We start from the raw sequence: 13,431 nt of genomic DNA, 5'->3' as shown, positions 1-13,431 counted from the left end.
CTCTCCAGATCCGAAATGAGAGGATAATCGTGGTTTACCACCACTCCTTCTTTTAAAAAAAAAATCTGATAGTATATATCTTTGCAGTAACAATCAAAATTTGGAACCCTCTTTTAGTTTAGGACTTACATGTAAAATAATTAAATAAAAGCTAGTAAAAGGGACATTTAGAAAAATAATCAAAACTTGAAACCCATATAGAATTATATCCTCATTTTAAGTTTATGATAATTATGACCAAAAGTTAATACTAAAGTACTAATACACCCTTAAAATGAGTTTTTCCCATTAAACCCAAAAAGCAAATTAAAATGAAAATGAGGCTCCTCCCTTTACCATATTAAATTAATGTACCCAAATGAGTGTACTGAAATGTACGCATTGAAAATGCAGTACCGAAATGCATTATTGAATTACTCTACCTACATGTTTGTATCAAAATATATGTACCGAAATATGTTTACCTAAATGTATGCACCGAAATATATTATAATGAATTTAATGTACCTAAATGAAGAAGACAAATTATATCGAAATATATTTATAACAAAAATTAGTTTATCTAAATGTTCACAACAAAGTATATTACGATGAATGAAATGAAAATGAAAATTATAATGAAATATAATTAGTACATTAAAATTAGGAAGAAAAAAGATTAATAATTAAAATGTAACGACTTGTCCCGAATTTTACGGATTTATTAATTTTAAATTTGTGAATTGACCAAAATACCCTTAGAGATTAGATTGTTGATTTCATTGACCGTCATTTCGTGACGCGTATGAGCTACTATTTTACCATATTCATGTAGTATTTGTCACTACAAACGCGTGGGTACAAGCATAATCAAAATTGGAGTTACAATGAAGATTTTATAAAACACATAATACCAAGGACATTTTGGTAAATTCACCATTCCAGATAAATTGCCCTTATTATTTTAATATTTTCCTTGTGAGATTTTTTGTGACCCACCCACGTGGGACTCTTCACTTCACCTATCACGTGTCCCCCCATTCTCCTAGACCCCCTTTCCCTTACTGTCACCTCATCACTTTCTCAAACCCTCACCACTCTCTCATCTCTCTTGTCCCTCTCTTTCCTTGGCAAACATCGACATCGAACCACTATCTCTCGTAACTCTGACGAGTTGCACCACAACCGAGCCATCACCATACCACCCATCAACTTCATGGCAGACCACTGCGAGTATCACCTCGTTTTACTCATAACACCCAGGGCCTAAGGTCTTTCTCTACAAAATGGTTGCCATGGCCACTGTTCACCATCTTTTCTGACGATGGTGAGTCTCGAAAACAACCTAAAACTTATTGGATCGTGTTTTGGTATGTATTTCTAGCTTGTCTAAGGTTTTTGGTGGAGGTTTTGGTACATAAACGACGAAGGGAGACTTTCCCCATTTTTCAGCTAAGAACCCAAGACTTGCAGGCCATTTTCTAGCCAACACCAACCACAACTTAACCCCATCTTGGTATACTTTTGTTCCTAATCTCCTAAGCTTCATTGTTTACCTTTATTACATTGAAAATAGTTAAGAATCAAGCTCGAACGGAGCTCAGAAAGTTTTCCAGCCAAACCAGCCCATATCCAGCCTTCTTCTTTGTTGGGTTCGACGGCCGTAACCCGCAAGCCCAAACGAGTCAACCCGACCTGATACAAAAAAGGCCCAAACCTGAATCCAACCCGGATTTGACCGAACCCATTTAGGGATCTAAAAGGAATATTCACTTGGAATATTCCATTAACTCTTAGTTAACTTGAATAGAATATTTCGTCTGAGGATGAAATATTTTGGTAAAGTTAACTGTTGACAGTTAGTCAACTTTTGTTGACTTTTTCGAAATTTTCTTGAAAATCCTCCTTCGCTAATTTCGATGCCCCGAGTCCGCTTTTGGCATCCATTTAGTGAAATTCCGAAGTTTTAACGTAGTTGACCTCCGGGACGGCTCGGTTGATTTGTTGGTTGACCATTGACTTTTCGTTGACTTTTATAAAATTTAGCTGAGGCCCTACTTAGCGTATTTTGATGCCTTGATTCCAAATCTGCGTTCCATTTTTCCAAATTTAATCATTTTAGTTGACTTGTACTAATGGGTCCCAATATTATGTTAAGTTGTGATTCCTATCGGAAACTCTAGCTTTCCTAGCTTTAATGGACGTGACATCGCAAATAACTATAAGTAGGTCTTTACTGACACACCCCGACCGGAGTTAAGGCATGTTGGCCGTCACCTGAAGGTGACATAACCAAAAGTGTAAGTGATGTAAAAATGTGAATAAATTAAAACCGAAACTAGAACTTATTTAAACTAATAAAGTGAGTGCGCAGTAGTGGGTAGAACCCATAGAATACAAATATTTAGAGCATAGATGAAAAAATAGTGTGCAGTCGAAACTAGTTAAGTACCTGGGAAAAGTCCCTACATTATTTATGGATATGTCAGAACCGCCGGATATTCCTTGTACGCCACATAATAAGTCAGCTAACTAGGACCTGGAGTGGCGAAAAACAGAAGGGTGAGTGGGCAAAAACAAAGGTTTATAAAACATATTTATTTTCTAAACATACTAACCCCTCGCTATAAAACATGTATAGTTTCCAGAAAATCATACTACGTATAAGTATGAAATCAAATGCAAATCAACAATAATTCCAGAAATATGCCAATCACAATATCTCAACAGTAGCATAATAAAATCAGATGCTTATCAATCTATTCTAGCACACAAGTCAGAGTCGCCTAATGCAACTTAAACAACTGGACTGATGCTCATCAATCTATGTTAGCACACAAGTCGGAGTTACATAATGCAAGTTGTATGACAGGACTATGTGTAATCATAATATACACTCTAGTGCTACAATCCTATGAAGAGCATTGAGTAGACCTGAGACTTCCTACTAAGAGCATCTGCTATAGTATTTGCACGACCAGGGTGATACTCGATAGTGCAGTCATAATCGTTGATCAATTCCATCCATCTACGCTGCTGGATATTAAGTTCTTTCTAAGTAAAGATATCTTGAGGCTTTTATGGTCAATGAAGATTCAACACGTTTCCCCATATAGTGCTGCCAAATTTTCAAAGTGAAAACAATAGCTGCCAAGTTGAGATCATAAGTTGGGTAATTCATCTCATGGGACTTTAATTGTCATGTAGCATATGAGATCACCTTTCCATGCTGCATCAGTGCGTAGCCCAGACCATTCAGAGAGGTATCACTATAGATCTCGAAATTCCCATTGTCATCAGGAAGTGCTAAAACAGGCGCATGAGTAAGACATTACTTCAACTATTGGAAACTTTGTTCACATTCATCACACCAATCAAAATTAACTCATTTCCTGGTCAACCTTGTCAGAGCCAGGGCTATAATTAAGAAGTATTTCACAAAACGTCAATAGTAGCCTGCAAGACCAAGAAAACTTCGTACTTCAGTGACAGTCTGAGGTTGCTCCCAATTTTCCAATGCTGCTACTTTCTAAGGATCCATGAGAACACCTTGAGATGATATAACTTGTCCTAAGAAGGACACCTGATCCAGCCAGAACTAGCACTTACTGAATTTGGCGTATAATTGATTCTCCATTAGCTTCTTCAAAACCAGATACAAATGTCTAGCATGGCTAGCCTCACTCTTAGAATACACCAGAATGTCATCGATGAAAACAATTACGAACCTGTCAAGGTACAGACAGAATACCCAATTCATCAGGTCCATAAAAGTTGCTGGAGCATTAGTCAACCTGAATGGCATCACGAGAAACTCATAATGACCATATCAAATTTGGAAGGTTGTTTTCGAAACATCATCACTTCTGATCTTCAGCTGGTAATAACCGAACCTTATATCGATTTTTGAGAAAACAAAAGCACCATGAAGCTGATAAAAAAGATCATCGATACGAGGTAACAAATAACGATTTTTAATCATCACTTGATTCAGCTGCCTGTAATCGATACATAGCCTCAACGTTCCATCTTTCTTCCTCATAAACAAGACTGGAGCTCCACAAGGGGAAGTGCTCAACTAAATAAACCATTTTTCAACAAGCTCTTACAACTGGGTTTTTAATTCCCTCAACTCCGCAGGAGCTATATGATAAAGAGTTAGAGAAATAAGGTCGATACCTGGAATTAGGTCGATAGTGAACTCCACTTCACGATTCGATGATAGGCCAGGTAAATCGTCAGGAAAAACATCAGGAAAGTGTCTAACTACTCGACCGTCTTCCACATGAGCAGGAGTATCCTCAGTCACCACCACATGAGCCAAGTAGTCTTAACAACCCTTCCTCAACATCCGCTTCGCTCTTATGGCAAAGATAACTCCATGTTTCATACCACTACGTTCACCGACAAAAGTTACCATAGGCATGCCCGGCTGATGGAAGGTAACAATCTTCTGGTGACAATTCAACATAGCACAATTATAATCTAACCAATCCATGCCCAAGATAACATCAAAATCAACGATGTCCAAGGGAACAAGATTAGTTGGCATTATGACATCCTCGATAAGCACGGAACATCCTCAATACACCCAACTAACATAACAAATTTCACCCCTAGGCATTGAGAACTCTAACTCATAATCGAGGGAAGTGGGGTGAGGTTGAGTCTTTTGAGCAAACGTATGGGAAATAACTAAATGAGTAGCACCTGAGTCAATTAATATTCTAGCAAAATGGCCAAGAACATTCAACGTACCCATAATCAAGTTGGGGTTACCCTGAGCATCCTACAAGGTGATGTGATTGACACGACCATGTGCTTGCTATCGGCCTCCACGACCCTTATTTCCTTGGTTGCCGCGTCCCTGATTGCCTCAACCTTGATTCATCTGATTAGTCTGCCTGGTCGAACTGCCATTATTAGAGGCTGCATCAAGATTCTGGGACTGTCATGCAGGGTACCACTGCGCTCTGTCACCCTAATACGGTGTGTAACCCTTGGTACTGTTGATAACCACCCTGCTAATAGGGAACCTACAGTAGGTATTGATATGCTCCTCCCTGGTACTAGGGTATGTTACCTAATGAAAAGCACCCCATAACATGTTTGCTGATAGGTATCAGGTTCTTGAATCTGCTAGATAGGAATTGCAGGTGATAGAGTAGGAGGTTGACGTTTCTGATTCATAGGACATTGAGTAGCTCTGTGGCCCATCTGACTGTAAGTATAGCACCCACTATTTCCATTTTTACACTTACCGAAATGACGATTATTGCATCTACGACAGAATAGAGCATGAGAATTGCTAGGGTTCTTTTGATTCTGAAAGCGGGAATTATTTGTAGACTTGCTGCCCCTTTACGGCGTATTGGAACTTGAACCACCGCTCGACGATCCAGAAATATTACTGCTTTTCTTGAAATTATGAGTCATTCGAGGACCAAATGATGACTTCCCCCTGTTATTATTCCTCTATGCATTATTATTATTATCCTCATCAACATCATCCTCAGGAGCATTCCCAGAATCTTCAACACGAAGCAGAACCTCAAAGAATTCTTGGTAGGTAGAGCAGGGAGTAGAAGTCACCAAAGAACGCAACCGCTTACAAGTCCCATTCTTAAAATAATGGAGCATCTCTATAGGATTCCCAGCGATCTCAGGACAATAACGGGATAAGTTAATGAACTTTCGTTGGTACTCTGTGACTGACATTTTACCTTGCTTCTGCTCTGTGAATTCTTCTTTTTTTCGATCATTGTACTCCAGATGACTGAATCTAGCCTCAAATAGGCGCCTAAAAACATCCCAATTCATGGCATCTTGAGCAGACAAAGGGCTTGACTTTTGAGCCCACCATGATCCAGCTCCCTGACGGAAGAACCAAGTCGATATCTCGACCCATCTCTCCTTTGGAAGATTCCCCTCTTGCTGCATAACTAGGAAAGTCTTCTCAACATAGTCGATCCAAACCTCGAATTTCTTAGGTCCTTCATTGCCAAAGAAATTATTTATCTGAAGATGAGATACGGTGTTTAAGGTGGTCCTCTAGGAAGAACGAAATGTGGACTAAATGGCGCTGGTGATAGCTTCACTGAGTTGCCCAAAATCAGGAAAATTAGTCTTAAAAGGGACAGGTGGTGCTCTACGAGGTGGCATGGTTCTGACATAAGAGATAAAAAATTATTAGAACTTATATCACATACAAAGGATGTAGGACTGCCAAACCTATGCTCTAATACCAAACTAACATACCCCGACAGGAATCGAGGCATGCTGGCCGTCACCCAAAGGTGACGTAACCAAAAGTGTAAGTGATGTAAAAATGTGAATAAATTAAAACCGAAACTAGAACCATTTAAACTAATAAAGTGAGTGCGCAGTAGTGGGTAAAACCTATATAATACAAATATTCAGAGCATAGATGACAAAAGAGTGTGCAGTCGAAACTAGTTAAGTATTTAATACACAACCGGGAAAAGTCCCCACATTATTTATAGATATGTCATAACCGCCGGATATTCCTCGTACACCACAGAATAAATCAGCTAACTAGGATCGGGATGGGCGAAAAACAGAAGGGTAAGTGGGCAAAAACAAAGGTTTATAAAACATATTTATCTTCTAAACATACTAACCCCTCACTGTAAAACATGTATAGTTTCCAGAAAATCATACTACATATAAGTATGAAATTAATGCAAATTAACAATAATTCCATAAATATGCCAATCACAATATCTCAACAGTAGCATAATAAAATCAGATACTCATCGATCTATTCTAGCACATAAGTCAGTGTTGCCTAATGCAACTTGTACGACTGGACTGATGCTCATCAATATATGTTAGCACACAAGTCGGAGTTGCCTAATGCAACCTGTACGACAGGACTGGGTGTAATCATAATATACGCTCTAGTGCTACAATCACGTGAAGACTAGCGCTATTAGCGGTTACACATTTTTGGAAAGGTTTTATAAAGCTTTATTTTTAGACCCACTCACCCTTATTTTTTGCCCCTCTAAGTTTTAATGGCAAAGCTTTTGTGTCAACGACGATTCCTGGCAAATGTTGCTAGGAGACTACCTTTAATGGTATAATTCTTATGCTACATTTACTATACTTTACTTATGCTCTGACATCATGTGTTAATTGAATTCAATCTCGGTCAAATGCGCACTCTTGCATTAGTCACTTTTAGGTTTAAATTTATTCACATTTTCCACATCACTACACTTTATGGCTTTGTCACCTTTATGGTGTCGACTAGCACAGCTGGATTCGGAGTTCAAGTGGACATTCTAAATTGGGGTGTTTCGTAAAACATCAAAATATAATTAATGAATGAGGTGATTATTGTATCAAGGGACTAAAGTTAGATTTTGATATTACTCATGGTTTTTGTCTAAAAATCATCTTTACCAATCTATATCATGACAATTAATTTTATAAAATTCAATGCATATTAATAACAAATAGAAAAATGTCTTGATATATATTGTGTGGCAAAAAAATAAGAGCATTAATGATATAATTTCAATGCATTATTAACAAATTAAAATTTTTACGATGTACCTATTATTTAATTTTAAGAAAATAATTTACTTATTGTTTAGTTTTTATAAAAGTAATGTAGTTATTGTTTAATTTGTATAAAGAAACAATGTATCTACCAGTTATTTTTTCAAAAAGAAACAATGTATGACAACATGGGTTTGAACTCTTTCGGTGGCTAATCTAACACTTAGTCTATTTAAAATCTATCTTTCAACAAAAAAAAAAAAAATCTTGTATCTACTAGTTATTTTTCCAAAAATAAAGTACATATTATTCAAATTTTTTACGAAAATAATGTACCTATTGTTTAATTTTATTTATTTGAAAATAATTTTACATATTTTTTAATCTCTACTAATTAATAAAACACTCATTGTCAACCAAAATCCTATGAAATTACCAGTTAAACCCTCTAATTAAAACAAAACATATATAAGAAATATGGGGCTGAAATGTAATTTCACACAACCAAATTTTGCTTTTTTTTTTCAAAGCCTCACCTACATGTAATTCTAACATATCTCTAATTAAAAAAAATATTTCTCACTCCCACATTCTCTATCACTCTCTTCCTCTCTCCTTCTATTTCAAAAACAAAAATAAAATTTTTTTTTCACACTTTGTGTGTGCCCATATGCTAGTTTTTATGAAAATAATGTAACTATTGTTTAGGCCTTATGAAGTCAATTAGCTCCGCTTGGATCTGTAGGGATAGTTTAGTGCCGATCTAGACGGTCCGGGTTAGGCATCTCTCCGTTAATGTAATAGTCTCTAATTCTTCCATAGGCTTGGGATGTTCCCGACCCTCATCACCCCATGGATTGGGCGCTTCTAACTTTCCATCGATGGGTGACATCTCTTTCAACTGCTCGGTGGGGATTATGGGCTTTACCAATCGTATTATTTGCCCGGTGAATCCTTTGACCTTGGTGGACTGGGCTGCTTTTTCTCCTCCTGCCATGGTGCTCGACAAAGTGGTTGCTTCAATCGTAATGGGTGCTTAGATCAGCAAGGTAGAAAACACAACCAAATAGTATGCATTTTCCACATATGATGCCAAACTGTTAACGTTCAAAATTGTAAGGTTAACAAACTTAATTAAATGACATAAGATGGACTCACAATATGCGCTGAAATTAAATGGACTCAAAGATGTAAGTGGTTCACCTCTTAAAATTGGGCTACATTCACTGTGTTGCTCTTAATATATTGATTTCAAGACTAAATAGCGCTCCGTTAATACATTCACCCTCATCTCTCCAATTCATCTAACCCCCATAATGGAGGTCTTTACCCCTTTATATAGGCCTCATCACCTTGAGGCTTCTTAAACGGACATTAAATACGCCAACCACTTGTAGTAGCCTACTGAGCTTTTCACCTACTCGGACATACCTTTGTCGACGAAGTGATGTTCTAATAGTCGGATGGCAAATCTTTTAAGGCCCAGGTGGCCCGAGGGTCAGACTTAGACCTCAGTTACTCTGTCTCTCCTTGTCGAGCACTGCCTCGACTTGCCTTATGTCCCATCATATGTCTTTGTTGTTGCTTGCACGTTGTTGAATAGTCTAATTAGCACTTGAGTAATTCTATTCTTGGAGACTTGTACCATAAAGTTGTCAGCGTGCCAATATGTTCTTCTCGGTCGAGTAGTTCTTCTTTCGTCTCGGTCGACCCGAGCTCTCAGATGGGTCCTCTTCGAACTCCTTGGGCTTTGGTCTTTCTGGCCTTTCCTTAGGCTTATGCCCTTGGGTGGGCCTAAATGGGCCCAATGTTAGCAAGGGGCTGTTATTGCAAGTATATATACTACCAAACCTGCAATTGTAAATCACATAGTGTTTTAAAATAGAAAAAAGGAAATCCATTGGAAAGGACATTAACTTGGGTCTTTAAGATTGAGGACGAGTTCATCTTTAGGGTACTTTATGATCAATTAACGGAAATTCAGGCTCATGATCGAAACAATTCATATTATTAATCACCTTGTAAAGATAATCTATGCAAAAAATCAATAAAATATGAAATTGTTTCATCATCGAACTATATAAAAACATGGATGAATCCAGTAAAAAAATTAGCAACCGTCTATCTATTTACTACAGTTGATTGACTAATGACTTTGTTTTAAATTGATTTTTGAAAAAATGATATTTACAGAATGATTTATAATATGAACAGGTTGGAATTATAAGAATCATGTTCTTTAAATCAATCACAAAATATCTTGATAAGGAACTCCTCCTTAACCTTAAGGAGCCAAGACTTTTTATTGGAAATTCAAAACATTTTCCATTTTCACATTCCATGCAAATCCTATCAATCAGACCCCCAACGCCATCATCATCATTCTGTATGTTCCTTCTTTCGCCACGTTAGCCGATCTCCAAATTAAAACAACGACATGCCTCAATCAAACTGTACATTCGTGAAATATGGATGGTTTAGGAATCAAATGACCATTTGGGAATGATTTAACAGTCAAAAGACTACATATCAATGATCAAGTAGGATCAAACTCGAATCAAAACACATAAATGAGTAGGGATCAAATCAACAATTGCAGAAACCCCTACAAAGTCTAATATTAAACAACATTTTCCCCATTGGAAAAGGATCCTTGCCGAATCCTTTTCATAAGGATCTTAAGGATTCTATGATCGTGATCATTCATCGTATAACGTGCGGTCATAAATTATTTTAGAATTTAAAATTGAAAATTAAATATAAATAACATCTAACGAAAACTGACCACACAATGTATTATGAATGATCACGATCACGAAATCCTTAATATTTCCAAAAAAAGGATCTTCCTTTTCCTTCCTTATTAACTGGAACAAAAAAAGAATAAATAAAAAACTCAAAATATTGAAAGAGAAAAAAACAAATGATAGCACAAACAAGAAAAATGACCAAAAAGAAAAAGAAAAATGACCAAAGAACGCAACCGCTTACAAGTCCCCTTCTTAAAATAATGGAGCATCTCTATAGGATTCCCAACGATCTCAGGACAATAACGGGATAAGTTAATGAACTTTCGGTGGTACTCTGTGATTGACATTTTACCTTGCTTCTGCTCTGTGAATTCTTCTTTCTTTCGATCCTTGTACTCCAGATGAGTGAATCTAGCCTCAAATAGGCGCCTGAAAACATCCCAATTCATGGTATCTTGAGAGACAAAGGGCATGACTTTTAAGCCCACCATGATCCAGCTCCCAGACGGAAGAACCAAGTCGATATCTGGACCCATCTCTCATTTGGAAGATTCCCTTCTTGCTGCATAACTTGGAAAGTCTTCTCAACATAGTCGATCCAAACCTCGAATTTCTTAGGTCCTTCATTGCCAAAGAAATTATTTATCTGAAGATGAGATACGGTGTTTAAGGTAGTCCTCTGGGGAGAACGAAGTGTGGACTAAATGGCGTTGGTGATAGCTTCACTGAGTTGCCCAAAATCAGGAAAATTAGTCTTAAAAGGGACAGGTGGTGCTCTACGAGGTGGCATGATTCTGACATAAGAGATAAAAAATTATTAGAACTTATATCACATACGAAGGATGTAGGACTGCCAAACCTATGCTCTAATACCAAACTAACATACCCCGACAGGACTCGAGGCATGCTGGCCGTCACCCAAAGGTGACGTAACCAAAAGTGTAAGTGATGTAAAAATGTGAATAAATTAAAACTGAAACTAGAACCTTTTAAACTAATAAAGTGAGTGCGCAGTAGTGGGTAAAACCTATATAATTAAAATATTCAGAGCATAGATGACAAAAGAGTGTGCAGTCGAAACTAGTTAAGTATTTAATACACAACCGGGAAAAGTCCCCACATTATTTATAGATATGTCATAACCGCCGGATATTCCTCGTACACCACAGAATAAATCAGCTAACTAGGATCTGGATGGGCGAAAAACAGAAGGGTAAGTGGGCAAAAACAAAGGTTTATAAAACATATTTATTTTCTAAACATACTAACCCCTCACTGTAAAACATGTATAGTTTCCAGAAAATCATACTACATATAAGTATGAAATCAAATGCAAATTAACAATAATTCCAGAAATATGCCAATCACAATATCTCAACAGTAGCATAATAAAATCAGATACTCATCAATCTATTCTAGCACATAAGTCAGTGTTGCCTAATGCAACTTGTACGACTGGACTGATGCTCATCAATATATGTTAGCACACAAGTCGGAGTTGCCTAATGCAACCTGTACGGCAGGACTGGGTGTAATCATAATATACGCTCTAGTGCTACAATCACTTGAAGACTAGCGCTATTCGCGGTTACACATTTTTGGAAAGGTTTTATAAAGCTTTATTTTTTGACCCACTCACCCTTATTTTTTGCCCCTCCAAGTTTTAATGGCAAAGCTTTTGTGTCAACGACGATTCCTGGCAAATGTTGCTAGGAGACTACCTTTAATGGTATAATTCTTATCCTACATTTACTATACTTTACTTATGCTCTGACATCATGTGTGAATTGAGTTCAATCTCGGTCACATGCGCACTCTTGCATTAGTCACTTTTAGTTTAAATTTATTCACATTTTCCACATCACTACACTTTATGGCTTTGTCACCTTTATGGTGTCAACTAGCACAGCTAGATTCGGAGTTCAGGTGGACATTCTGAATTGGGGTGTTTCGTAAAACATCAAAATATAATTAATGACTGAGGTGATTATTGTATCAAGGGACTAAAATTAGATTTTGATATTACTCATGGTTTTTGTCTAAAAATCATCTTTACCAATCTATATCATGACAATTAATTTTATAAAATTCAATGCATATTAATAACAAATAGAAAAATGTCTTGATATATATTGTGTGGCAAAAAAATAAGAGCATTAATGATATAATTTCAATGCATTATTAACAAATTAAAATTTTTACGATGTACCTATTATTTAATTTTAAGAAAATAATTTACTTATTGTTTAGTTTTTATAAAAGTAATGTAATTATTGTTTAATTTGTATAAAGAAACAATGTATCTACCAGTTATTTTTTCAAAAAGAAACAATGTATGACGACATGGGTTTGAACTCTTTCGGTGGCTAATCTAACACTTAGTCTATTTAAAATCTATCTTTGAACCAAAAAAAAAAAAAAAAAAATCTTGTATCTACTAGTTATTTTTCCAAAAATAAAGTACATATTATTCAAATTTTTTACGAAAATAATGTACCTATTGTTTAATTTTATTTATTTGAAAATAATTTTACATATTGTTTAATCTCTACTAATTAATAAAACACTCATTGTTAACCAAAACCCTATGAAATTACCAGTTGAACCCTCTAATTAAAACAAAACATGAATAAGAAATATGGGGCTGAAATGTAATTTCACATAACCAAATTTTGCTTTTTTATTTTCAAAGCCTCACCTACATGTAATCCTAACATATCTCTAATTAAAAAAAAAATATTTCTCACTCCCACATTCTCTATCACTCTCTTCCTCTCTCTTTCTATTTCAAAAACAAAAATAAATTTTTTTTTCACACTTTGTGTGTGCCCATATGCTAGTTTTTATGAAAATAATGTAACTATTGTTTAGGCCTCATGAAGTCAATTAGCTCCGCTTGGATCTGTAGGGATAGTTTAGTGCTGATCTAGACGGTCCGGGTTAGGCATCTCTCCGTTAATGTAATAGTCTCTAATTCTTCCATAGGCTTGGGATGGTCCCGACCCTCATCACCCCATGGATTGGGTGCTTCTAACTTTCCATCGGTGGGTGACATCTCTTTCAAATGCTCGGTGGGGATTATGGGCTTTACCAATCGTATTATTTGCTCGGTGAATCCTTTGACCTTGGTGGACTGGGCTGCTTTTTCTCCTCCTACCATGGTGCTCGACAGAGT

General features: G+C 36.5%; 1 protein-coding gene across 1 annotated transcript; it reads right to left on the bottom strand.

Annotated features, from left to right (window-relative positions):
• Positions 1 to 5,454: 5,454 nt before the first annotated feature.
• Positions 5,455 to 6,257, bottom strand: LOC126602013 (uncharacterized). The gene is made up of 3 exons (XM_050268830.1): positions 6,238 to 6,257; positions 6,078 to 6,145; positions 5,455 to 5,972 (listed from the first exon to the last, which is right to left on the bottom strand). Exons 1-3 carry the CDS (start codon positions 6,255 to 6,257, stop codon positions 5,455 to 5,457), a joined length of 606 nt encoding a protein of 201 aa, XP_050124787.1.
• Between the last annotated feature and the right edge of the window lie 7,174 nt (positions 6,258 to 13,431).

The sequence above is a fragment of the Malus sylvestris genome, chromosome 2 (assembly GCF_916048215.2).
Source record: "Malus sylvestris chromosome 2, drMalSylv7.2, whole genome shotgun sequence".
Lineage (NCBI taxonomy): Eukaryota > Viridiplantae > Streptophyta > Magnoliopsida > Rosales > Rosaceae > Malus > Malus sylvestris.
Note: the sequence above shows the minus strand (reverse complement) of the source record. Positions and strands in the feature narration are given on the sequence as shown.